This window comes from Scyliorhinus torazame, chromosome 18 (assembly GCF_047496885.1).
Source record: "Scyliorhinus torazame isolate Kashiwa2021f chromosome 18, sScyTor2.1, whole genome shotgun sequence".
NCBI lineage: Eukaryota > Metazoa > Chordata > Chondrichthyes > Carcharhiniformes > Scyliorhinidae > Scyliorhinus > Scyliorhinus torazame.
In genome coordinates, this window is record NC_092724.1 from 165,431,407 (window position 1) to 165,458,149 (window position 26,743).

General features: G+C 47.4%; 1 protein-coding gene across 1 annotated transcript; it reads right to left on the reverse strand.

Annotated features, from left to right (window-relative positions):
- Positions 1 to 245: 245 nt before the first annotated feature.
- Positions 246 to 25,722, reverse strand: LOC140395718 (U3 small nucleolar RNA-associated protein 18 homolog). The gene is made up of 9 exons (XM_072483837.1): positions 25,599 to 25,722; positions 25,236 to 25,410; positions 17,648 to 17,748; positions 14,530 to 14,620; positions 13,636 to 13,759; positions 8,759 to 8,933; positions 3,268 to 3,410; positions 1,251 to 1,287; positions 246 to 461 (listed from the first exon to the last, which is right to left on the reverse strand). The coding sequence occupies exons 1-8, from the start codon at positions 25,716 to 25,718 to the stop codon at positions 1,263 to 1,265; spliced, it is 954 nt and encodes a 317-aa protein (XP_072339938.1). The 5' UTR covers positions 25,719 to 25,722; the 3' UTR covers positions 246 to 461; positions 1,251 to 1,262.
- Between the last annotated feature and the right edge of the window lie 1,021 nt (positions 25,723 to 26,743).

Here is a 26,743-nt window from a genome sequence, read left to right on the forward strand (position 1 = left end):
GATCGCTGCTCCTTTGCAGCGAGGGCTCTTCCAGGAAAACAACTCTCTGGACTTTGCTGATCATGTGGAGGGGCGATTAACTTCACAAGGACCCGCACTTTGAAACAGGGAGAGTCAGGACCAGTTCTGTCACTCACAGTGCTGGCCTTTTACTGGACAACCAACTGCACCAACACTGACATCGCAGTTACACATCCCGGTTATTACACAGAAACGGTCGAGACAAGAGTAACTCTGAAACCCCATCACACTCTGTCAATTTATTTCACAGAAACAAACGGTTCCATTTCTTTATAAAATATTCAGCATTCTTCACAGACTGAGCCCTCAGCTGCCCCTTTACAGGGTGATCCGAATGATGAGATTGTTCTCTTCAATTTACAGTGCCATGTAAAAAGCGATGGTTGTATCCGAGGGACTGCCAGGAAAGCTTAAAGTCCAAAGTAGAAATTTTTCTTCTTCTAAAAAAACAAGAAACAATTTCAGCAGATAGCTCATTTACCATCAACATGTACAGGAGGATATGTACGTGGCTTTGAGACTGTGCAGTTTAATGAGTTGTTCAGATGCCGAATGCGCTGCCTGATTCAATCAACAAAATTCAAAATGGAATTGGATAAATTCTCGAAAAGGAAAGATTTACGTGTTCTGGGTGAAGGGCAGGCAGTGACCTAGCACAGGCATGATGGGCCAAATGTCTCGTTCTGTGCTGTATGATCTGTCTTTTGTGTCTGTATGGTTGGGAGGGGTTTTGTTTCCAAGTTTAGGTTTTGGCCTGATGTTGGTGATCGTGGCAATTGGAATTGAGGGCGATGAACCCCACAATTTATTGCCCAGTTGGTTTAAGAAAAGCTGCAAATTCAACGCTCCTGCATGAGGAGCCATCCTGAGAGGGAGTGCAGATTGGGAAAACAGGGAGTCTCGGAGTCAGGTTCTCTGTGAGCACCTCTCCCTGTCCAGAGCTGGGATTGGTGACATACTGTCAACCGGCAATGAAGTAACAATGAGTCTTTGCACTCTTTCCTTGCTATTCATTCTCAGGATGTGGGTATTGCAGGCAAGGCTGGCATTTAGTGACCAGATACACCCCCAGCCCACACAAAGAGCCGCACAGAGCCTCCTGCATGCAGACGTTAGCCCGCACGCACCGCACCACCCCGCCCACTACCCCCGCCCGCCCGCGCACACCACCCCGCCCGCGCACACCGCATGGTAGCAACAATAGGAAATACAGACGCCAATCCACTCACCAAAGTCTCCAATTAGAAGTCAGCATAGTGCTTCACCCTAGGAAGAGAGCAAATCATTTGGGAATTGAGTTGAACAACCGTAAATATTTCAAAGAACAGTAACTTTCTGGAAATTTTAGAACAACAGATCTTCTTTCACACATTAGTGAAATTTAAGTCCACTGACCATTTAGCTTCATCCACTGAACATTTAACTTGGAAAGAGGAGTGAAGGGACCGGGAGTCTGGGCCGCAGTTACAACACAAGTCATCAAGGATCGATGCAGCTTGCCGATTAGGAGCAGGTTGTGAGAGGTCATGGTGTGTGAAATGGGGCATTGTCACAGTGGTACACCAGAGGCATACTCCTGGGAACACTTTGGATCAAACTGTGCTGTGCCTCATCACAGCTGGGAGGGTCATTTCCCAGTGCAAAACCCTCCTCACTTCAATAAACAGCAAATTCACAAACAATTAGCTCACACTGTATGGACAAACATCAATGGTGCATTGGGTGTGGACACATTTCATCCTTTAATCAGGTAGCTTGTTCGCCGTCTTCTCATGGTTTTACTGAGAGAGGAAAGTTGAGGCAGAGGACCCAATCTTCACATTGCAGGTATTTCGGTCTCTGATTGGTAATCGAAAGATCACACATTGTGATATGGAGCACCCTTGTGTCAGGAAAGACATGATTGGAGGCAAAGAGCTTTGTTTGAAAAAAACTTACAACCTGCATTATATGTACCAGTTGACGAGTGAAATTATACATCTAATGGTGGAAACTAGCACCATCGCTACTCCTTTACAGACTGTTGTAAAATCAACTACACAAACCACATTCACTAATTCACCAATGCTGTTCCGGTGGCACTGATCCTTATTGTTCCTGGGATTCAGGGGTATGGAGTAAATAGAGGGAAAGAAATGTGCAGGAAATAGAGGAATAATGAAAGACAAAGAGAGGTGGAGAGAGAGAAAGGGATTTCCGTCGATGGGAGTGAGGTAAAGACTGATGGACGCATGTGGATGAAGAGTAATAAATATAGAGGCAGGGACGAAGCAGCAGAAATAATATGCAGAGAGATATAGATAAATAAACAGAGAGAGAGAGATACTGAAAGACAGATGATTAAAAACACAGAAAGAGAAACAAACAGAGGGAGAAACGGGTCGAAAGGAAAATAAAACTTAAAACTCCTCCGGTGGGGTGACAGTACTGTCATGATATTCAGATAAACATATCACGGTGCAATCACACACACACTGATGGACAGATCAACAGACCAATCAACACACACGCAACATCACAGCCAATCACCAGTGAGAGCACACGCACTATAAAACGGGGAATACGACACTTCCCGCTCATTCCAGCAGGAGATAGCTCAGGGCACAGAGCTCACAGCAAGCCACTCAGACATTCACCATGTGCTGAGTGCCTCTCTAAGATAGTGATAGGGCTGGGTCCACAGGTTAACGGGTAAATTATGAACCACAGTCATAAGTTTACAGATGTTGTTATCAAGAATAATAAAACAGAGTTGTACCATCTACAACCGTGTTGGTTCGTCTGTATAGCGGAACACCCAACACGACAAGTACGGGGGTCAGGGCTGTGAAGGGAGTGGAATAGCCAGGATTCCGGATCTCATTTGCTCTTTGGTAACTCCTGTTTGCAGCTCCCGAGCATGGACATCACACGAGGCAGGATCTGATAACATTACCTGGACAGACCCAGAGGGGGAACAGGCAGCTGGCCAGAAGCTCCATGTGGCAAACTGCAGCACAACCCAGCAGCTAAAGGGACAGAAACATCCAGCTCGCCAATGAGAGCAGATTAACAGACAGGGCAAGGGCCACTGGCTTAACATCCAAGTCATCCACTCCTCGAGGAATGCGCCTGAATCAAGGACTATTGCACAACTCAAAAAACAGTTACAAAATGTCCAGATGGAATTGACAAACATAGGTGGAGTAGGCCATTCAGCCCTTCAAATGGCCTTGATCTATGTTGTGAGCTGTACGTTCAACACACCTGTACAACAAGGCTTGTCCTCGGTTTGTGGCTATGGAGAAGAATCCACTCCTGGGAGAGAAATCCATTTCCTGTGCCAGGTGAATGATCTTCTTGCCAGCCACTGGGAAATTGGAAAATGCTGTGAATGACGGGATATGGATCTGGAGGAGAGGAAGAATGATTGGTAAAAATAACATACTGGGGTTCAAATACTATCCGCTGTGCTGCTGAACAGATAAACGCTGAATATTTGCAGGAGTCTGAAACCCTGGACATGCTGAATACAATGCAGCTCCTATAGCCAGAGTTCCGCACCCTGCGACTGTGGTGTCTGATTTTATGTGATACAGGCCGAGACCCTGGGGAGTTGCGCACAAGTAGAGACAGATCTTGAATGTGTTTGATGAGTTTGAGTTGTTGGCATGGCGCTATGTTTAACATGATCTGTCGCTTGTTTGGGAAATTGCTTCCTCCTTCAGTCAGCTGTGAACTAACTACCACTTGCAATGAATGAAGCAAATTGTTATATATTATAGTTGCTGCAGTAACGTTATTTTAAAAAATGTTTAAGGTACATGCAGACAGTAAGTGTGCTAAAGCTATGATTAAGGAGTTGTAAAAGTTAGGTAATCATTTATTTTAACCATTTACTTGCTTACAGATTGACGGTTAATGGAACATGGTTTTGATGTTGGAGGATCCTTCCTCCCACAATCCAAAGATGTGGTTAGGTGGATTGGCCATGCTAAATTCCCCTTGGTGTCCAAAAAGTTAGGTGGAGTTACGGGGATAGGGCTTGGGCATTGTTAGGGAGCTCTTTTGGCGGGTCGCTGCAGACTTGATGGGCTGAATGGCCTCTTTCTGCACTGTCGGGGTTCCATGATCCCAGAGATGCAGATTATGTATAAGGGATGATGTTTAGTTTTGGATAAACAGGTCATGGGATACCTTAAAGGAGACAGAAGAATGTTGTAATTAATGGGTGGAGCCCGGTCTGTCTGCACTTTTGCAGCTTGCTATAGGATTTTAGTCTGACAAAGACGGGGCTTCAGCGGGTTCCTGGAAGGTTCTCGAAAAGGTCTTTGCACAGAGAAAAGCAACTAAACCTGATTGTTAACTTTATTTAGAATAGTCTTTGAAGTACATTGGTTTCCTTAATTGGAATATGGGCGGCACATTGGCAGTGGTTAGCACTGTTGCTTCACAGTGCCAGGGACACGGGTTCGATTCCCGCTTGGGTTACACTTTGTGCGTTCTCCCCGTGCCTGCGTGGGTTTCCTCCGGTTCCTCTTAAGGCAAACTTTATTTTCTCGAGACTGAGAAACGCAGCCATGTCACTAACCCAGGTCTCCACACTCGGGCTCCCAGGGAGGCAAAGGCCAGGACGATGGCCTCTTTCGCCCCCTGAACTCCCGGCTCTTCCGACTCTCCAAGGATCGCGACCTCCGGACTCGGCACCACCCGTGTTTTTAGCACCATGGACATTGCCTTAGCGAAACCCTGCCAAAACCCTCGAAGCTTCAGGCATGCCCAAAACATGTGGACATGATTTGCTGGGCTTCCCGCGCACCTCTGTCCTCTACCCCAAAAAAACGTGCTGATCCTAGCCACTGTCATGTGTGCCCAGTGGACTACTTTGAATTGTATCGGGCTAAGCCTGGCACATGTGAGGTTGTATTAACCCTGCTTAGGGCATCCGCCCACAGACCCGCCTCTATCTCTCCTCCTTGCTCATATTCCCACTTGCCCTTAAGCTCCTCCACCGGAGTTTCCTCCGATTCCAGAATCTAGCTTCCTCTCTGATTCAATCGCTTCGATAGGGTTCCTCTGCATTCAGATCTGATTTGTTGTTTCTTTGAGGCACCAGTTACAGACACGTGCTGGCATGGACAGATTTTTAGACGTGGATAGATTATTTTGCATTTCTCGGTTTGTCTGCATGTTGATGGGTTAAGCATATCATTCGAGTCCCAGAGTTGCTTGGGCGTGCAAGGACTTGGAAATGGCTGTCTTCTTTAATCACGGAGATCCCACAGCCTCTAACCACCTTAACCGAGGGAAGAGGCAAATCTAGCTAACAGAGAAGATTCTAGACATAAACAGCTGCTAAACACGGGGTGGAAACAGACCCTCCTCACTCCATATAGAAGCACCTTGGAACCCACAACATTAGATTAAAAAGCTCCAGCTGCATTTTCAGTTCTATCCCTGAATGTTCTATTTTCCCTCTATCGAGCAGCATTGTGTAACAAACGATCTCGAGCAGTGAGAGAGCCAGCTGAATAGCAATGAGGTCACGAGGATTCTGTTTGACTGAAGGCAGACTACCATAGCTGATTAAAAATTAACTCGTGTGTAAGTCAGTCCTTCACTTCACTTGACAATGCTAATGTAGCAGAATATTGAAAGGCTCCATCAATCAAAGAAAATGGACAGAGATGAAAAAGGCTTCAGCTCAGCAACTCCCGCTTTGTCAGACTGGTTTGTTTAACAAGGACACAGCACACTGTAACAATAGTTCCGCTGGTGTCCGAACTGTCCAGCATGGAATTCAGGCTCGTGTTCCTCAAGTATAACAGATGAAGCCGTGATTTAATAAAGCGCTTTAGACGATTCAACGATTCACGAGCACGAAGAGAGAAGCTACTTCAATTCAGCTGCATGATGATCCAGGCTGTTCAGGGGTGATGTCACGAAGCACTTCACCCACAGTAACTTCATTGAAGCCTACTTGTGACAATAAGCGATTTTATATTTATATCTGCCCGAAAAAAAACCTGTTCAGAGTTTGGGGGGGGGGGGTAATAAATTTCAAAATGGTGATTGCTAGATATCTGTTGGATAAACGTTTCTCGGGATACGAGAGAAAAGCAGGATCATGGAGTTAGGATTCGGATCAGGTATAATTTAATGTCAGGACAGGCTGGAGGAGCTGAATCTTCCTCCATATCAACCGGGAAGGTTGCAGCTTGGGTTTCTGATCTGTGGCATTAATTATTCTCATCTCAGTGATGGTGGGAGTGCTATAACTGACCCCAGCAGTAGGGGGACGAAAGGATGGAGAGGAATCTGGCAGGATTACGGACCACTACCTTTCCAGGAAATGTGTGTGTGAAAAAGGGTTGGGTTTGACTGGAATGCCAATTAATGACCCCTCTAATGTTTTCTTAGAGTAGCCAATTCATGTTTTTTTCCCCAATTAAGGGGCAATTTTAGAGTGGCCAATCCACCTATCCTGCACATCTTTGGGTTGTGGGGGTGAAACCCACGCAAACACGGGGAGAATGTGCAAACTCCATACGGACAGTGACCCAGAGCCGGGATCGAACCTGGGACCTCGGCGCCGCGAGGCAGCAGGGCTAACTTTGCGCCACCGTGCTGCCATTTCTAACGGTTTCTTTATTGTGCTAAGCCCGTTTGCCGCACAGTTGCTTTAAGAATACATGCGGCGGACTTCCGGCGGCGACATGTAGGAGGAGGTCGCACGTTGGGTAGGTAGCTCCCGGGTTTTGGCCATACTTACCTGCTTTTTGGGAAACATTTGTATGGAAACTCGTCCTAAGTGAGAGTTGGTGCTTAAAGGACATCTAAGAACCAAAGAAGGGCTATTGGGGGAGAGGTGTGATCACTAGTCTGCCGGCAGTCTCACACAGTGCAGAGGGCAGTGGGAGGGAAGATGTTGGGGGCAGGCTCGCCGGTTGGGGCCACTCCTACTACAGTGGATACATTGGAGGAGCTGATGGCGGCTGAATTTGAACGGCAGTTCAGCAAACCCTCTGAAAGGCATGGGAGGGAAATGCGGAGAGTTTTAAGCAGTCGGTGGAAGACTCACTGGCCCCGATAAAGGAGGCACTTGGAAGGAAGTCGGAGACAGTGTGGAAGGTGTTGAAGCGGTGGAGGCATTACTGTCGAGGCACACTGACCAGCTGGCTTCGCTGGAAGCTGAGCTGCTAACACTGGAGGACAGGAACAGGGCCGGAGAGCAAAGGTTGAGGACCTGAAAAATGGGTCCCGGCGACAGAATTTAAGGATCTTGGGGCTGCCCGAGGAGGTGGAGGGCCCGAGGCCAACTGAGTACATTTCGACAATGTTTGCAAAGCTGTTGGGGGAGGGGGTCGTAACGGCTGATCTCTTCACTGAATCTGGATGCAAAGGTTTTGCCGACGGTGCTGGCGCTCAGGTTGGATGCAGTGTCTTCCTCAGGTTGTTGGGGAGGATCAAACAGGGTTCATAAAGGGTAGGCGGTTACTTTCTAACCTGTGGCGCCTGCCGAATGCGATTTTGTCCCCATCGGAAATGGGGGAATAGGAGGTTATTGTGGCATTGGATGCAGAGACGGCCTTCGATTGGGTCGAGTGGAGCTAACTGTTCACGGTATTGGAGTGGTTTGCGATAGGGCCCAGGTTTGTGTCGTGGGTTAAGCTTCTATATAAGGAAACTAGGGCCAGCGTCCGTATGAATAATGTGAGCTCAAAATACTTCCAGCTGCGCAGGAGATCGAGACAGAGGTCCCTACATTCCCTCTCATGTTCACGTTGGCGATTGAGCCTTTGGACATTGCTGTGAGGAATTTGGATAGGTGGAGGGGGATAGTGGGGGGGAATAGAGTGTCGCTGTACACTGATGCTCTGATACTGTTTCCCAATTAAGGGGCAATTTAGCGTGGCCAATCCACCTACCCTGCACATCTTTGGGTTGTGGGGATGAGACCCACGCAAACACGGGGAGAATGTGCAAACTCCACACAGGCAGTGACCCAGAGCCAGGATGGAACCTGGGACCTCGGCGCCGTGAGGCGGCAGTGCTAACCCTGTGCCACCATGCTACCCCGCCTTCCTCTATCTCTGGCAGGCCGAGTTCAATCTGTAACGGTGAACATTCTGCTATGGTTTTTGTTTCTATTCTAACGGTTATCCTTTTTTTTGCCGAAAACGTTCTTTGTGGGGGTAGGTAGCCCCAAAGGGCGGGCATGGTAGCCATGATTCAGAAACCAGTCCTGGAGAGGGATCGGCAGTCAGGGAGCTTGGCTTTGCCGAGCCTGGGATATATTATTATTGGGTGGCGAATGGGGAGAAGGTATCGAGTCTGCACCGGCTCTTGGAAAGAGCACCCTACCCAAGGTCAACACCTCCACCCTGTCCCCATAACCCAGTAACCCCACCCAACACTAAGGGCAATTTTGGACACTAAGGGCAATTTATCATGGCCAATCCACCTACCCTGCACATCTTTGGACTGTGGAAGGAAACCGGAGCACCCGGAGGAAACCCACGCACACACGGGGAGAAAGTGCAGACTCCGCACAGACAGTGACCCAAGCCGGAATTTAACCTGGGTCCCTGGAGCTGTGAAGCAATTGTGCTATCCACAATGCTACCGTGCTGCCCCAACTGATGGGTCTCAGTTACTGGTTAGGGAGGGGGAAATACAGTTACTTTAATGTCATTGCTTCAGAACGAATTGAGAATACTGTCCTCTACTCTGGACATTGTCTGGAAACACCACCTACCATCTTGACCGCATCATCTGCGGCTTTTGAAGCAATTGCCAACATCTCTGTTGTTGGGTTAAAGGCCAGTGACGTTGTTGCAGTAACCAGGTTCTTGATGGCTTTCACAGGTTTAGGGTTAGTCTGGTGCAGACAGGCATCGCGGGTATAAACGTTCACAATTCCAGAACTTGACCTGCCAGTAAAAGCAAAGTGAAATGTAACTTTCTACTAAATAGCAAGACATTTAGAAGGAATAACAGTGCCAGAGCATTGGGATAGAAAGATGCAACCAGTCTGCATTTATGAAGCAACTTATCACATCTCTCAGAAGACAATGAAACACTTCACGTACAATGAATTGCCACGGTTCCATAGTCAACCTCATTAAACGTACTCGATGCACACAAAGCTTCTTTTCACTGTTCACTAGGAAGCACTCGATGAAGACCACAATCCATCTAGAAACAGAGGAATAGCCATTCGGCCCTTCAAGACTGCTCCAGCATTCCAGAAGATCTGGCTGTGATCTCGGCACCACTCTCCTGCCCCCCCACCCCCCTCTCAATAACCCTCGGCTCCCTTGCCTCATAAAAATCTGTGTAACTCAGCCTTGAATAAATGTACAGACCCAGCCTCCACCATTTTCCGGGGAAGAGAATTCCACGCACTAACGGCCCTATAAACTAATAAAACCAGAGGAGAAGGATGAGGTCCTTTGAGCCTGCTCAACCTTCTGATAGTCGTATGATTTAATAATAATGGAGTTGTTAACTAATCCAGTGAACAATCTTGATCAACTAGTCTACAACAAATGAAGACAGGAGAGCAGGTAAGTCCTCAGTGATGGATAGCCTGGGGAACTTGTTAGCTGAGGGTAGAGGAAGGTCTTGTTATACACTGGCTTGCCCCCCTACCCCTGACTGCAAGCTCTGGGTTCAAGTCCCTCGCCTGAACCTGATGATCATGGAAGGTGGCAAAACAGGTTGATTAACGACCTTTAAATCCTTCCAATATTTTGGATGGCAAGTAGTAAGAGAAGAGTTCCCTGGTCAGCCAGAACGTAGTAGTAGCTACAGCGTATGTTAAAATACTCCACCAGCAAACTGTTGCCACGGGCACTGTGGCAAGCATTCTCCTTGCTTCGAGGGACTACTTAGGGAGTGAGAGTTGAGGAAGGAATGTTATTAGGCCATCATGAGAATGGGCCGCACGGTGGCGCAGTGGTTAGCACTGCTGCCTCACGGCACCGAGGACCCGGGTTCGATCCTGGCCCCGGGTCACTGCCCGGGTGGAGTTTGCACATTCTCCCCGTGTCTGCGTGGGTCTCACCCCCACAACCCAAAGATGTGCAGGGTAGGTGGGTTGGCCACGCTAAATTGCCCCTTAATTGGAGGGAAAATAAGAATTGGGTACTCTAACTTTATTTTTTAAAATGGCAACATAAGACGACTCAAAGAGTTCCCCATGAGCTGGAACGGCTACACTCTAAAGATGGCACCACCTGCAATGCCATCTCCCTCAGGGGATGCTGGAGAGCAGGCACGTTTGCAGGACGTGCATTTGCACTCACCGACATTCAGGTTATCCAGAGGGCCATCATAGCCCTTGAAATAAGGGCGTTTGGAACTGATCCCAGTAATAAAGGGTATTATAACAGATCCTGGTAAGAGCAACATGAGGGATTGAATCAGGCCTGTGTAACAATGTCTGCATTTACTTGCTGTGTCACTGTGGGAGCTGAGCTCACCTCCCTTAGACACTCCAGGTGATAATACTTCCTCCTCATCTCCTTAGTAATTGTAAATTTAAACAGTTTTAAAATATACTGAAAAAGATCAAACATATTTATTCTGAATCCCAGCAGTGAAATGCAACTTGAGCTCCGGCCCACTCCAGGTTTTGGGAATTCCAGTGACAATGTGTCGAGAGATTTTGAGTTCTCTTTGATCCATACCCTGGCCAGATACAAACCACTCAACAGATTTGATGCTAAGCTTTTTCAACAGCATCAGAAAATAGCACCTTAATCCCCCATTAATCCATGGTGGATCCATGACTTTGTGCTTACTGCTTTCAGACCTTAATAGTGGGGTTAACCTGTAAGAGGACGTTTCCCAGTGGCCCACCTATATAATGAGCTCCTGACCATTGTTATGTTCAAAGAGGCATTTGCAACATAGGAATGGCGATGGGAACGTCGGAGGATCCTGGGATTATATTCATTGGAGTTTAGGAGGTTGAGGGGAGATCTAATAGAAACTTACAAGATAATGAATGGCTTAGATAGTGTGGACGCAGGGAAGTTGTTTCCATTAGCAGGGGAGACTAGGACCCGGGGGCACAGCCTTAGAATAAAAGGGAGTCACTTTAGAACAGAGATGAGGAGAAATGTCTTCAGCCAGAGAGTGGTGGGTCTGTGGAATTCATTGCCACAGAGGGCGGTGGAGACCGGGACGTTGAGTGTCTTTAAGACAGAAGTTGATAAGTTCTTGATTTCTCGAGGAATTAAGGGCTATGGAGAGAGAGCGGGTAAATGGAGTTGAAATCAGCCATGATTGAATGGTGGAGTGGACTCGATGGGCCGAATGGCCTTACTTCTGCTCCTATGTCTTATGGTCTTGGGGTGAGACAGACTAATCACACTGAACACACCTCCTGGGAACTGATTCACACCCTGGATTCATCCTTAAATCCCATTATTTTCCCAATCAAATCCAGTCACATTTCTGACCTGTGAGAATGTACTTACCGGGTCTGTGGAGTGCAGACTTGAATTTTTATTAGTTTAAGCTGATTTGCAGCACATAAAAATGATGCATGTTTTTTTTAGTAAAGTAAGGCAAAAGGAGAGAGAACTCAAATTGAACTCAAAGTGGGGAAAACGTGGTGAGTAGAGATGGTCCCTTACCTTCACCATCAAATGTGAACACTTGTGGCTCTCCATGTTTAATAAGCAGAGCTGAAGGTCATTGATTTCTAACTGCAGTCGCATGCAACCTTTAATTAAAAGGGCAAGTACTGTAATCACTCACTTTACACAAGGCCTGTGATAGAGGGTTGAAGGTTGGTGAGGTAGTGATATTTATCTTGGAAATAAATTAAAGGAAGCCACGGAACTGCAGAGAGTTAGAATAAGCTGATTAAGGACAGTAAAATTAATATTAAATCCCAGCTCATACTGCACATGGGGCAGTAACAGGAAGCGAGAATGGCCCAGCCCTGCCCAGTAACTCTAATGAGACGGTTGTATCGTAATCCTCTCACAGGTAACCCCACTATTAAGGTCTGAAAGCAATAAGCACAAAGTAATGGATCCACCATGGATTAACGGGGGATTAAGGTGCTATTTTCTGATCCTGTTGAAAAAGCTTAGCATCAAATCTGTTAAATGGTTTGTATCTGGCCAGGGTATGGAGCAGAGAGAACTCAAAATCTCTCGACACAAATTGTCAGTGTGCGCTTCGGAGCTCAAATAGCAATTCACTGCTAGCATTCAGAATAAATACTTCTGATCTGTTTTAAATAGATTTTAAAAACTATTTAAATGGACAATTACCAAGGAGATGGGGAGGAAGTGTCATCACCTGGAGTGTCTAAGGAAGTGAAGCTGAGCTCCCACAGTGACACAGCAAGTAAATGCAGACATTGTTGCACAAACCTGGTTCAATCCCTCATGTCCCCATTTACGAAGGTCCTTTCCTTGGATTACCACCTTGCCGCGAGTCTTCAGCTCCTGTCAGGGTTGCCCATGGCGACAAGGTCGGAGGGGAGGAACCAGACAACGTGCAATCCGAAACAAGTCGTCAACGGCGAATCAGGCGGAAGATACTCGAATGGTATAAAGGGCTGCGATGGTGGATGAAGGCTGCAGCAGGAGGGAGATCCCCAGGCACGAGGTTCCCTTGCCACTGGAACTGGACCATGTGTCTGCTGATGTGCAACGGCACACCCACGTTAAAAGGTGTCCTGCTCCAGGTGTCTACCTAAAGGAAACCAGCCCACCCCACACACAGACTAGCCCTGCCACAATCAGCGAGAGGTAATGGGGACAGGTCCGTCAGATCTCAAAGTCCTCAGCTACCAGATAGGTTGCTTTTTCTGGTGCAACTGTAAAAGTTGGTAAGAGTCAATGTGGACATGCCGAATTTCCTTAAGTTTCCTGAGGAAGTATAGGCGCTGTTGTGCTTTCTTGGTCGTAGTGTCGACGTGGGTGGACCAGGACAGATTGTTGGTGATGTGCACCCCTAGGAATTTGAAGCTGTCAGCTCCACCTCAGCCCCGTTGATGCAGACAGGGGTGTGTACAGTACTTTGCTTCCCGAAGTCAATGACCAACAGCATAGGCGACAATGCCTGGGAGAGCCTTGCTCAGAAGAGATCTACTATTGAAGAGACATGTTTCTTTGAGGATACCCGATGGCAAGAGGAGGCCTGAAAGAGGAGCCTGAGAAAAGAATACCAGTAATCCTAAATCCAAGGACCCATCTCATCTCCCGAATACACATGCCGAACGTGCGGTCAAAGATGCTGCTGTAGGATCGGGATCATTAGCCATGGAAGAACATACAGAACCCATGACCAATAACATGGAGTTTCTTAAGTGGTCAATCGTTCGTGTTAGTGAGTGATTGCTAAAGATGACGATTACTTGGGTCGGTTACGATGCCCACTATTATTGGGATCAGTTGCAATACCCTTATTTCAGGAATCAGTTACGATGACCCTTAGCCAAGCTCTGGAGAAACTGAATCATCAGGGGTGCCTGACAGAGAATCCATGGAGGACACTGTGAAAACCTTGGAAAGATAAAGACTGGCAGATATGGAAAGATATCAACTGCGTTCTTGTTTTACTGTCAAAATACTGTTGGGAATAGAGACACAAAGCTTCACCTACCCACAAGCTACATACTGTCCATTCCGAGACACGGCAATACACGTCCCTCTCAAGCAGCCTTCATCAATGAACCTGGTCAGACACTTCCTACTCTTCACGTCCCAAATGTAAACCTCCCCTTCATCTAGAACAAGAGCACAAAGTATGGCATTAAAACATTGACTAGAAATTCGGGCCTGTTCCAGCCAATAGAACTAGGAGCCAAAGACAAATGCTATAATGTTGAGGGGCCAACCAACCATCAGTGTTAATGGTGGCTACTGGACCAGCTCAGCCAGAGCACTCTTTCATTAAAGTTCAATAAATTGGCCACATTTACAGGGCTCTACATATCTTCTGATACTTCCGAGAAGGAAGACGGTTCCGATAAAAAGATCATTGAAGTCCAAGAACAACTCTTGTTTGAGCAATTGTTCAATAACAGGTGAGTTTTAGTGTTGGCATCATACCAGGAATGAGCTTTCCCACTGGGAAAAGAATGCGAGTATAACTGCAGACATGGGGGTGGGGTGGTAAGGGATACAATATTGGAACAGGGGTAGGACATTCGGCCCTCGAGCCTGTTTCACCATTCAATGGGATCAATGGTTCGCGCTGCATAATTACAGCACAACACTCAAATGGCCAATTTGTCATCTCTGAATATTGTAAATTATGTCGGAAACAGCAAACCACAAATGTTTCCACATGTACAATATTCTCAGATTAAAGGACAACCCTTCTATTTTTAATAAAACAACCTTCATATCTCTTAATTGCTTAATTAGTAAAGAGGTTAACCATTGCAATACCAAACACCCCAGTTTGACCCCCTAGTCTGTTACTGACCTTCCAGTTCCCCCCCTATGCCCCACCCTAGCCTCTTACTAAATCCAGAGCATAGTATCTGCTTACCGGAGTTTGTGTAGATCATACTCCCATCAGGAGTGAAGCTGGCTGCGATTGCCTGTCCATTGACTTTCATACTACCCACAAATTCTTTAGTCTGCAGTAGGAACATGGACAGACATTTAGAATTTTCTGGCATTACATATTGGGCCATCAATTGAACAGAAACATTTACTGACGTACAAAATTGGTGCAGCTGGTAACTCAGTGGGTGAATGCACAGGTCACAACAACACACAAAAAAGAACCGATCCCTAGTGTGAGCTTGGGGTAGGGAAGAAAAGACCCACTTACAATCCCATCTGAAAGCAACTACTGAACAGTCACAGGAGTCAGCTGACTGAACTTTTTAACAAAATATACTACTTTGTCACCCAACAATACCTTTACAGATATGTACAGATGTTAAGGATATCACAAGTTACAAACTTTATCTTATACTGGCTACACACCAATAGGCAAACTGTGTGGTCAGACACCCAACACTGAAGTGACAGGATACCACCCGAACTGCTTCTACAGATTTCTCATCAATTCCGACAGACACTTGTCACACTGTGACCCAACTGGTTTCCCTAAAACGCAGCTTTTCAAAGAGGGTTTCCATCCTCTCTCGAAGAATACACCTGGACATCTTCTCCCAAACAACACTTTATCTCGGATTTCGTCACTAAGGATCCACCTCCAGGGTTTCAACTTGTTGTTTCGACGTTCCTCCCCTGGGTGGTCATATCCAATTAGCTTCCTTTCCACACAATCCCCCAGATACCCAGCGGTGTTCACCACTGCTTCACAGGCTGCGTTCGGTGTAATCAGCCTCTGGGTCGCCTTCGATCTCTGGTTTATCACAATCCCACATCACTTGTCTTTTTTGGAGTCTCTCTTTGCTCCTCACTCTTCATAGAATCCCTACAGTGCAGATTGGAGGCCATTCGGCCCAACGACTCAGCACCGACCCTCTGAAAGAGCACCCTACCTAGGTAAACTATCCTGTCCCATCCTTTGGACAATTGATAATGGCCAATCCACCTAACCTGTACATCTCTGGACTGTGGGAGGAAACCGGAGCACCCGGAGGAAACCCACGCAGACACGGGGAGAACGTGCAGACTCTGCACAGGCAGTCAACTGAGACCGGAATTGAACCCGGGACCCTGGAGCTGTGAGGCTGCAGTGCTAACCACTGCGCCACCATGCCGTGCCTTAGTTATAAAACCCTTTTAATGTGAAACTAAAACTGAAATTCTTCTCAACTGCAGAAATATAAATTAAGTTCAAACTTAAAGCTATACCTTATTCCTAACACACATGAATACAAATATAAATTACTTTAAATTACATCTATTTCCTAACACGTGTAACATTTGCTGGGAAGTAGAGGGAAGAGACCACAACATTTCCGAGCAGCCAGTACCTGCCTGACACGCCTCTGAACTCGGAGACAAAGTTCAGATTCCTTCTGCGACACAAAGTGGTAAAGGCATCCACCTGGGGAACCAAGCGTTCAGAACCTCAACCTCGCCCTTCAGGGGAAATTCTGCGGTTGTGTGGGAGGGGGTGGGGGTGGGAGCGGGGTTGGGGGGGAACGCCAGCTTCTGGCCTCCTCTCGTGGCTGGTGCCAGACTACCAGTAAGGCACGGCCTGCAGTGTCACAGGTTCAGAATGTGCGCTGCATATTGAATAAGAAAGGACAAGGCGACCACACAATCATATCCTCACCCTCAGCATGAATACAGAACCAACTCCAGCAGTCATTCCCAATCTAATCTGTGTGGGCATGAAAAATTTAAGCTGTGCTAATTCCCAGGTGACACATATCTGATGTGACAGATGACCTGCAATTTTCAGAGCAAAGTAATAACACTGCAATTTCATCTAGATAACCACCTGCATAATGAACACGGCAATGCTGAAAGCTAATTAACTTGGCCTGTCAGTAGCGAGTTTTCTCAGTGATACGGGGCACATAATCTCAGTATTCACATGGTGTACACATGTGAACTTTAACCTTCTTGTGAACTTTTTTCAAAATTTAGAGTAACCAATTAATTTTTTCTGATTAAGGGGCAATTTAGCATGGCCAATCCACCTAGCCTGCACATCTTTGGGTTGTGGGGGCAAAACCCACGCAAAACACGGGAAGAATGAATAAACTCCATACGGACAGTGACCCAGAGCCGGGATCGAACCTGGGACCTCGGCGCTGTGAGGCAGCAGTGCTAACCACTGTGCCACCGTGCTGCCCTTCTTAATAAAATTGAGAGATTAAGTAGCAGAATGTCAGAGTCTAGAATCTCAGCGATCTCGCTGATGAAGTCAAAGTCCTGCTCCAAATTAACTGATGGACAAATGTCCAGAAGCTCCACCCAGACGAGACACGTCTGATACAACAGGTATCCAAATTTTGGTGAAGAGGAAAGACTGCAAAATTTAACACCGGCTTGAAACTTTAAGCAAAATTACACGTTAAATTTGTTTGTCTGTAAGTTTATCCCGAGATCTCTACACTCTTCCAATTCTTTTTTTAATATAGAAATTTAGAGTGTCCAATTCATTTTTTTCAAATTAAGGGGCAATTTAGCGTGGCCAATCCACCTACCCTGCACATCTTTGGGTTGTGGGGATGAAACCCACAAAAACACGGGGAGAAAGTGCAAACTCCACACGGACAGTGGCCCAGAGCCGGGATGGAACCTGGGACCTCGGCGCCGTGTGACAGCAGTGCTAACCACGGCTGCCCCCAATTCTGATATCTTGAGCAATTCTGATTTTAATCACTCCACCACTGGCAGCCGTGCCTTCAGCTGCTGGGACCTGAGCTCTGTGGTTCCCTCCCTAAACCTCGCTCCGTTTCTCTACTGCTTTCTTCCTTTTAGATGTTTCTTAAAGCTTATCTCTTTAACCAAGCTTTTATCTCTTTACATAGTCTGGAATCAAATGTTGTTCTTCAACACTTCTGTGAAGTGCCTGGAGATGTTTTATTCAGTTAAAAGGGCGACAGAAATGCAATCTGCTGCTTTCTACTGAAGTTAGTGACTAAAACAGTGTCATCGTAGCCACACTTATACTAGACTCAGTGTTACACAGTCCCAGTAGATTACAGAGTTGATCCTTTGCAACTTACCTTCATGGAGAGAAGGTGCAGATACCCTGAGGTCCCAATGAGGAGCAGAAACAAGCCATCTGGTGAAACTTCAAACTTGGTAATTTTCCATTCTCTTAGCCCTACAAATCCAAACAGCAAAGAGGTTTAATGGCAGAGTAAAGCATGCACAGGAATCCGGGAAAAGCAGCCAGCCAGGGTACAAAATCAACATACATAGAACATTACAGCGCAGTGCAGGCCTTTCGGCCTCGATGTTGCGCCGACCTGTGAAACCACTCTAAAGCCCATCTACACTATTCCCTTATCGTCCATATGTCTATCCAATGACCATTTGAATACCTTTAGTGTTGGCGAGTCCACTACTGTTACAGGCAGTGCATTCCACGCCCTTACTACTCTGAGTAAAGAACCTACCTCTGACATCTGTCTTATATCTATCTCCCCTCAATTTAAAGCTATGTCCCCTCGTGCTAGACATCACCATCCGAGGAAAAAGGCTCTCACTGTCCACCCTATCCAATCCTCTGATCATCTTGTATGCCTCAATTAAGTCACCTCTTAACCTTCTTCTCTCTAACGAAAACAGCCTCAAGTCCCTCAGCCTTTCCTCATAAGATCTTCCCTCCATACCAGACACATTCTGGTAAATCTCCTCTGCACCCTTTCCAACGCTTCCACATCCTTTCTATAATGCGGTGACCAGAATTGCAAGCAATACTCCAAATGCAGCCGCACCAAAGTTTTGTACAGCTGCAACATGACCTCATGGCTCCGAAACTCAATCCCTCTACCAATAAAAGCTAACACACCGTAACGCCTTCTTAACAACCCTCTCAACCTGGGTGGCAACTTTCAGGGATCTATGTACATGGACACCGAGATCTCTCTGCTCATCCACACTGACAAGAATCTTACCATTAGCCCAGTACTCAGTCTTCCTGTTATTCCTTCCAAAATGAATCATCTCACACTTTTCTGGATTAAGCTCCATTTGCCACCTCTCAGCCCAGCGCTGCAGCTTATCTATGTCCCTCTGTAACTTGTAACATCCTTCCGCACTGTCCACAACTCCACCAACTTGAGTGTCATCTGCAAATTTACTCACCCATCCTTCTACGCCCTCCAGGTCATTTATAAAAATGACAAACAGCAGTGGCCCCAAAACAGATCCTTGTGGTACACCACTAGTAACTGGACTCCAGTCTGAACATTTCCAATTAACCACCACCCTTTGTCGTCTTCCAGCTAGCCAATTTCTGATCCAAACTGCTAAATCTCCCTGAATCCCATGCTTCCGTATTTTCTGCAGTAGCCTACCGTGGGGAACCTTATCAAACGCTTTACTGAAATCCATATACACCACATCAACTGCTTTACCCCCATCCACCTGTTTGGTCACCTTCTCAAAGAACTCAATAAGGTTTGTGAGGCACGACATACCCTTCACGAAACCGTGTTGACTATGTCTAATCAAATTTTTCCATTCCAGATGATTATACACCCTATCTCTTAAAAACCGTTCCAAGATTTTGCCCACAACAGAAGTAAGGCTCACTGGTCTATAGTTACCGGGGTTGTCTCTACTCCCCTTCTTGAACAAGGGGACAACATTTGCTATCCTCCAGCCTTCTGGCACTATTCCTGTTGACAAAGATGACTTAAAGATCAAAGCCAAAGGCTCAGCAATCTCCTCCCTAGCTTCCCAAAGAATCCTAGGATAAATCCCATCCGGCCCAGGGGACTTATCTATTTTCACCCTTTCCAGAATTGTTAACACCTCCTCCTTATGAACTTCAAGCCCTTCTAGTCTAGTAGCCTGAATCTCAGTATTCTCCTCAACAACATTGTTTTTTTCCTGTGTGAGTACTGACGAAAAATATTCATTTAGCACCTCTCCTATCTCCTCGGACTCCAAGCACAACTTCCCACTACTGTCCTTGACTGACCCTACTCTTACCCTAGTCATTCTTTTATTCCTGACCTATCTATAGAAAGCTTTAGGGTTATCCTCGATCCTACCTGCCAAAGACTTCTCATGTCCCCTCCAGGCTCTTCTTAGCTCTCTCTTTAGGTCCTTCCTAGCTAACTGCACTCACTATTACTCAGATCTCATTCCTATTACTCAGAGTTCACTCGCTATTACCCAGAGCTCACTCACTATTACTCACAGAGCTCACTCACTATTACTCACAGAGCTCACTCACTATTACTCACAGAGCTCACTCACTATTACTCACAGAGCTCACTCACTATTACTCAGAGCTCACTCCGTATTACTCAGAGCTCACTCCGTATTACTCAGAGCTCACTCCGTATTACTCAGAGCTCACTCCGTATTACTCAGAGCTCACTCCGTATTACCCTGAGCTCACTCCGTATTACCCTGAGCTCACTCCGTATTACTGAGCTCACTCCGTATTACTGAGCTCACTCCGTATTACTGAGCTCACTCCGTATTACTGAGCTCACTCCGTATTACTCAGAGCTCACTCCGTATTACTCAGAGCTCACTCACTATTACCCACAGAGCTCACTCACTATTACTCAGAGCTCACTCCGTATTACTCAGAGCTCACTCCGTATTACTCAGAGCTCACTCCGTATTACTCAGAGCACACTCCGTATTACTCAGAGCACACTCCGTATTACTCAGAGCACACTCCGTATTACTCAGAGCTCACTCCGTATTACTCAGAGCTCACTCCGTATTACTCAGAGCTCACTCCGTATTACTCAGAGCTCACTCCGTATTACTCAGTGCTCACTCCGTATTACTCAGAGCTCACTCCGTATTACGGAGCTCACTCCGTATTGCTCAGAGCTCACTCCGTATTGCTCAGAGCTCACTCCGTATTGCTCAGAGCTCACTCCGTATTGCTCAGAGCTCACTCCGTATTGCTCAGAGCTCACTCCGTATTGCTCAGAGCTCACTCCGTATTGCTCAGAGCTCACTCCGTATTACTCAGAGCTCACTCCGTATTACTCAGAGCTCACTCCGTATTACTCAGAGCTCACTCCGTATTACTCAGAGCTCACTCCGTATTACTCAGAGCTCACTCACTAGTACTCAGAGCTCACTCACTAGTACTCAGAGCTCACTCACTATTACTCAGAGCTCACTCACTATTACTCAGAGCTCACTCCGTATTACTCAGAGCTCACTCCGTATTACTGAGCTCACTCACTATTACTCAGAGCTCACTCACTATTACTCAGAGCTCATAATTACTCACAAAGCTCAGTATTACTCACAAGAACTTGGTCTTACTCACAAGAACTTGGTCTTACTCACATAGCTTGGTCTTACTCACATAGCTCGGTCTTACTCACATAGCTCGGTCTTACTCACATAGCTCGGTCTTACTCACATAGCTCGGTCTTACTCACATAGCTCGGTGTTACTCAGAGCTCGGTGTTACTCAGAGCTCGGTGTTACTCAGAGCTCGGTGTTACTCAGAGCTCGGTGTTACTCAGAGCTCGGTGTTACTCAGAGCTCGGTGTTACTCAGAGCTCGGTGTTACTCAGAGCTCGGTGTTACTCAGAGCTCGGTGTTACTCAGAGCTCGGTGTAACTCAGAGCTCGGTGTAACTCAGAGCTCGGTGTTACTCAGAGCTCGGTGTTACTCAGAGCTCGGTGTTACTCAGAGCTCGGTGTTACTCAGAGCTCGGTGTTACTCAGAGCTCGGTGTTACTCAGAGCTCGGTGTTACTCAGAGCTCGGTGTTACTCAGAGCTCGGTGTTACTCAGAGCTCGGTGTTACTCAGAGCTCGGTGTTACTCAGAGCTCGGTGTTACTCAGAGCTCGGTGTTACTCAGAGCTCGGTGTTACTCAGAGCTCGGTGTTACTCAGAGCTCGGTGTTACTCAGAGCTCGGTGTTACTCAGAGCTCGGTGTTACTCAGAGCTCGGTGTTACTCAGAGCTCGGTGTTACTCAGAGCTCGGTGTTACTCAGAGCTCGGTGTTACTCAGAGCTCGGTGTTACTCAGAGCTCGGTGTTACTCAGAGCTCGGTGTTACTCAGGGCTCGGTGTTACTCAGGGCTCGGTGTTACTCAGGGCTCGGTGTTACTCAGGGCTCGGTGTTACTCAGGGCTCGGTGTTACTCAGGGCTCGGTGTTACTCAGGGCTCGGTGTTACTCAGGGCTCGGTGTTACTCAGGGCTCGGTGTTACTCAGGGCTCGGTGTTACTCAGGGCTCGGTGTTACTCAGGGCTCGGTGTTACTCAGGTCTCGGTGTTACTCAGGTCTCGGTGTTACTCAGGGCTCGGTGTTACTCAGGGCTCGGTGTTACTCAGGGCTCGGTGTTACTCAGGGCTCGGTGTTACTCAGAGCTCGGTGTTACTCAGAGCTCGGTGTTACTCAGAGCTCGGTGTTACTCAGAGCTCGGTGTTACTCAGAGCTCGGTGTTACTCAGAGCTCGGTGTTACTCAGAGCTCGGTGTTACTCAGAGCTCGGTGTTACTCAGAGCTCGGTGTTACTCAGAGCTCGGTGTTACTCAGAGCTCGGTGTTACTCAGAGCTCGGTGTTTCTCAGAGCTCGGTGTTACTCAGAGCTCGGTGTTACTCAGAGCTCGGTGTTACTCAGAGCTCGGTGTTACTCAGAGCTCGGTGTTACTCAGAGCTCGGTGTTACTCAGAGCTCGGTGTTACTCAGAGCTCGGTGTTACTCAGAGCTCGGTGTTACTCAGAGCTCGGTGTTACTCAGAGCTCGGTGTTACTCAGAGCTCGGTGTTACTCAGAGCTCGGTGTTACTCAGAGCTCGGTGTTACTCAGAGCTCGGTGTTACTCAGAGCTCGGTGTTACTCAGAGCTCGGTGTTACTCAGAGCTCGGTGTTACTCAGAGCTCGGTGTTACTCAGAGCTCGGTGTTACTCAGAGCTCGGTGTTACTCAGAGCTCGGTGTTACTCAGAGCTCGGTGTTACTCAGAGCTCGGTGTTACTCAGAGCTCGGTGTTACTCAGAGCTCGGTGTTACTCAGAGCTCGGTGTTACTCAGAGCTCGGTGTTACTCAGAGCTCGGTGTTACTCAGAGCTCGGTGTTACTCAGAGCTCGGTGTTACTCAGAGCTCGGTGTTACTCAGAGCTCGGTGTTACTCAGAGCTCGGTGTTACTCAGAGCTCGGTGTTACTCAGAGCTCGGTGTTACTCAGAGCTCGGTGTTACTCAGAGCTCGGTGTTACTCAGAGCTCGGTGTTACTCAGAGCTCGGTGTTACTCAGAGCTCGGTGTTACTCAGAGCTCGGTGTTACTCAGAGCTCGGTGTTACTCAGAGCTCGGTGTTACTCAGAGCTCGGTGTTACTCAGAGCTCGGTGTTACTCAGAGCTCGGTGTTACTCAGAGCTCGGTGTTACTCAGAGCTCGGTGTTACTCAGAGCTCGGTGTTACTCAGAGCTCGGTGTTACTCAGAGCTCGGTGTTACTCAGAGCTCGGTGTTACTCAGAGCTCGGTGTTACTCAGAGCTCGGTGTTACTCAGAGCTCGGTGTTACTCAGAGCTCGGTGTTACTCAGAGCTCGGTGTTACTCAGAGCTCGGTGTTACTCAGAGCTCGGTGTTACTCAGAGCTCGGTGTTACTCAGAGCTCGGTGTTACTCAGAGCTCGGTGTTACTCAGAGCTCGGTGTTACTCAGAGCTCGGTGTAACTCAGAGCTCGGTGTAACTCAGAGCTCGGTGTAACTCAGAGCTCGGTGTAACTCAGAGCTCGGTGTTACTCAGAGCTCGGTGTTACTCAGAGCTCGGTGTTACTCAGAGCTCGGTGTTACTCAGAGCTCGGTGTTACTCAGAGCTCGGTGTTACTCAGAGCTCGGTGTTACTCAGAGCTCGGTGTTACTCAGAGCTCGGTGTTACTCAGAGCTCGGTGTTACTCAGAGCTCGGTGTTACTCAGAGCTCGGTGTTACTCAGAGCTCGGTGTTACTCAGAGCTCGGTGTTACTCAGAGCTCGGTGTTACTCAGAGCTCGGTGTTACTCAGAGCTCGGTGTTACTCAGAGCTCGGTGTAACTCAGAGCTCGGTGTAACTCAGAGCTCGGTGTAACTCAGAGCTCGGTGTAACTCAGAGCTCGGTGTAACTCAGAGCTCGGTGTAACTCAGAGCTCGGTGTAACTCAGAGCTCGGTGTAACTCAGAGCTCGGTGTTACTCAGAGCTCGGTGTTACTCAGAGCTCGGTGTTACTCAGAGCTCGGTGTTACTCAGAGCTCGGTGTTACTCAGAGCTCGGTGTTACTCAGAGCTCGGTGTTACTCAGAGCTCGGTGTTACTCAGAGCTCGGTGTTACTCAGAGCTCGGTGTTACTCAGAGCTCGGTGTTACTCAGAGCTCGGTGTTACTCAGAGCTCGGTGTTACTCAGAGCTCGGTGTTACTCAGAGCTCGGTGTTACTCAGAGCTCGGTGTTACTCAGAGCTCGGTGTTACTCAGAGCTCGGTGTTACTCAGAGCTCGGTGTTACTCAGAGCTCGGTGTTACTCAGAGCTCGGTGTTACTCAGAGCTCGGTGTTACTCAGAGCTCGGTGTTACTCAGAGCTCGGTGTTACTCAGAGCTCGGTGTTACTCAGAGCTCGGTGTTACTCAGAGCTCGGTGTTACTCAGAGCTCGGTGTTACTCAGAGCTCGGTGTTACTCAGAGCTCGGTGTTACTCAGAGCTCGGTGTTACTCAGAGCTCGGTGTTACTCAGAGCTCGGTGTTACTCAGAGCTCGGTGTTACTCAGAGCTCGGTGTTACTCAGAGCTCGGTGTTACTCAGAGCTCGGTGTTACTCAGAGCTCGGTGTTACTCAGAGCTCGGTGTTACTCAGAGCTCGGTGTAACTCAGAGCTCGGTGTAACTCAGAGCTCGGTGTAACTCAGAGCTCGGTGTAACTCAGAGCTCGGTGTAACTCAGAGCTCGGTGTTACTCAGAGCTCGGTGTAACTCACATACCCTTGTGTTGGAATGATGCAGCAGATAATTCTCATTCTTTCCATATCTAATTTCTTCTGAAATGTATTCTTTTCTGCATTTTCAACGCAACCCCCATTGGTTCACTGCTCTCATCCTCTCCCCCTGCTCCATCTGAGGCCAATCTCTTACTGAGCACACCTGTGTTCTTTGGAATTCTCCTCTCAATCCACTTTGCCTTTCTGCTGCACTCTTTTTCTTCAAACATCACTTTCAAAACCTGTCGGTGTTCACTCCACAATTAAACTTCCTTTGAGGGTTAGCCCTGCTGCCTCACGGCACTGAAGACCCGGGTTCGATCCCGGCTCTGGGTCTCTGTCCATGTGCAGTTTGCACATTCTCCCCGTGTCTGCGCGAGTTCCACCCCACAACCCAATGATGTGCAGGGTAGGTGGATTGGTCACGTTAAATTCCCTCTTAATTGGAAAAAAATCATTGGTACTCTAAATTCATTTGTTTTTTAAAAACGTAATGAAATGAAATAAACTTCCCGTGTACTACGTAGTTTCCCCTTCTCTCTGATTTAAAGCACACACTTCCAGTTGCCAAAGGGCTTCTGTAAAGATACCAGCTTCAAAGGTTCAAAGATTAACAGTGGCTTCGGATTGTTAACGTGTGATAATTCTTGCTGTTTGCTCAGCGGGGGTCTGGATGTTCTGATAACAATATTTTCAGATGGGCAGAAATTCTCACCTCGGATATTGTGGACAGGAACCACCTTCCCAGCCATCATATCGTACACGTAGAACATCTTGTTTTGCAAGCCTGTGGCAATAACCTGCTCTCCATCTGCGCTGAAGCGAGCTTTGTACACAGGAAACCGTTCCAGGTGAATACTCTGAATCTTCGGGTTTGTCTTTCCATCCACCTGAAGTGGAATGAATATTGGCTCGTCTGAGTCAGTTTGGCTCACAACAGACCGCGTCCACCCGCGCCGTGGGCCACACATGCCCACCGTCAGCTGTGCTCACTCACATCATGTTGCAATGTGAAAGGGCACCGAGTGCAAGGTTATGGTATTGCTGGTCAATGTACTGATAGAACTGGGAATCGTACCTGAAAGAGTGAGATGGACTGGTCAATCCCGGCAGTTAGTATCACTTGAGCAGCTGGATGGAACTGAGTGGTTGTTACTTTTGCATCTGACAGTCTGGTGTGATTGGCATTTTTACACATCTTTATCTATTGAGAAGCAATCAAACCCATCAGAATAAAGAAACCGCACATACAGAGACATGTAACATCTCCCCAAAGGCACCTGCCTGCATCAGGACATGGCCCCATAGGTACTAATAGCTCATCCAATCAGCCGTCCTGCATCTCCGAGTCCAGTGAATTTCGGAAAGATATTAACTCCTCCTGATCTACCTGTCCTAACCCAGGAGGGTGAGGCCAATGGAATTGGCCCTTACCTTGTCCAAGCTGAGATAGACACGCGCACCTCACTGTGCTGACTTCCACAATGCACTACTCCAAAAGTCAGGTATTTCTCACCCAACCATTCTTGCAATCAAACCATTCTTGGGAATCAGTTACAAAACAAAGAAGCCAAAATGAGCACAGGCCCCTTGGAGAATGAGATTGGGGAAATAACAATAATGGAGAACCAGGAAATGGAAGAGGAGTTAGACAAATACTTTGCATCAGTCTTCACGGTGGAAGACATCAATAACATTCCAAAAATACTAAATAATCAAGAGGGGTAAGAAATAAATACAATAACTATCACTGGGAAAATGTACCAGAGAAACTAACGAGGCTAAAGGCCGACATGGGTTGAATCCCAGGATATTAAAGAAGTCGCTCCAGAGATACTGGATGACCTGGTAATTAATTTCCAAGGATCCTTAAATTCTGAAAAGTCCCAGAGGATTGGAAAAGTGTTAATGTAACACTCTTTTTCAAAAAAGGAGGGAGACCAAAAACAAGTACTATTGGTCAGTTAGCGTAGCCTTCATCATTGGAAACATGTTAAGAGTCCATTATAAAGGAGGTACTAGCAGGACATTTAGAGACCCGTTTGTGGCCAACAAACAAGCAGAAGAATAGCCAGGTAGTCAAGAAACAGGGGAGAGTAGCCAAAGCAAGAGAGGGAGAGATAGACCGGGGGGGGGGGGGGGGGGGGGGGGGGGGGGCAGCTAAATCTCAGAGGAAGGAAAGGCGAACCACAGGGGAGCGGGGAGTAGAAGGAAGAGACAGGG

What these genes read in the sequence shown, in the direction of transcription:
- LOC140395718 (XM_072483837.1), bottom strand. Translation starts at nt 25,718, where the DNA reads ATGTGTAAAAATGCCAATCACACCAGACTGTCAGATGCAAAAGTAACA. An exon ending in GGACAGTATGTAGCTTGTGG is followed by an intron (nt 8,934 to 13,635) that starts GTAGGTGAAGCT and finishes TTTTACTGGCAG; the next exon opens with GTCAAGTTCTGGAATTGTGA. An exon ending in CAGATGATGCGGTCAAGATG is followed by an intron (nt 3,411 to 8,758) that starts GTAGGTGGTGTT and finishes CCTCTCCTCCAG; the next exon opens with ATCCATATCCCGTCATTCAC.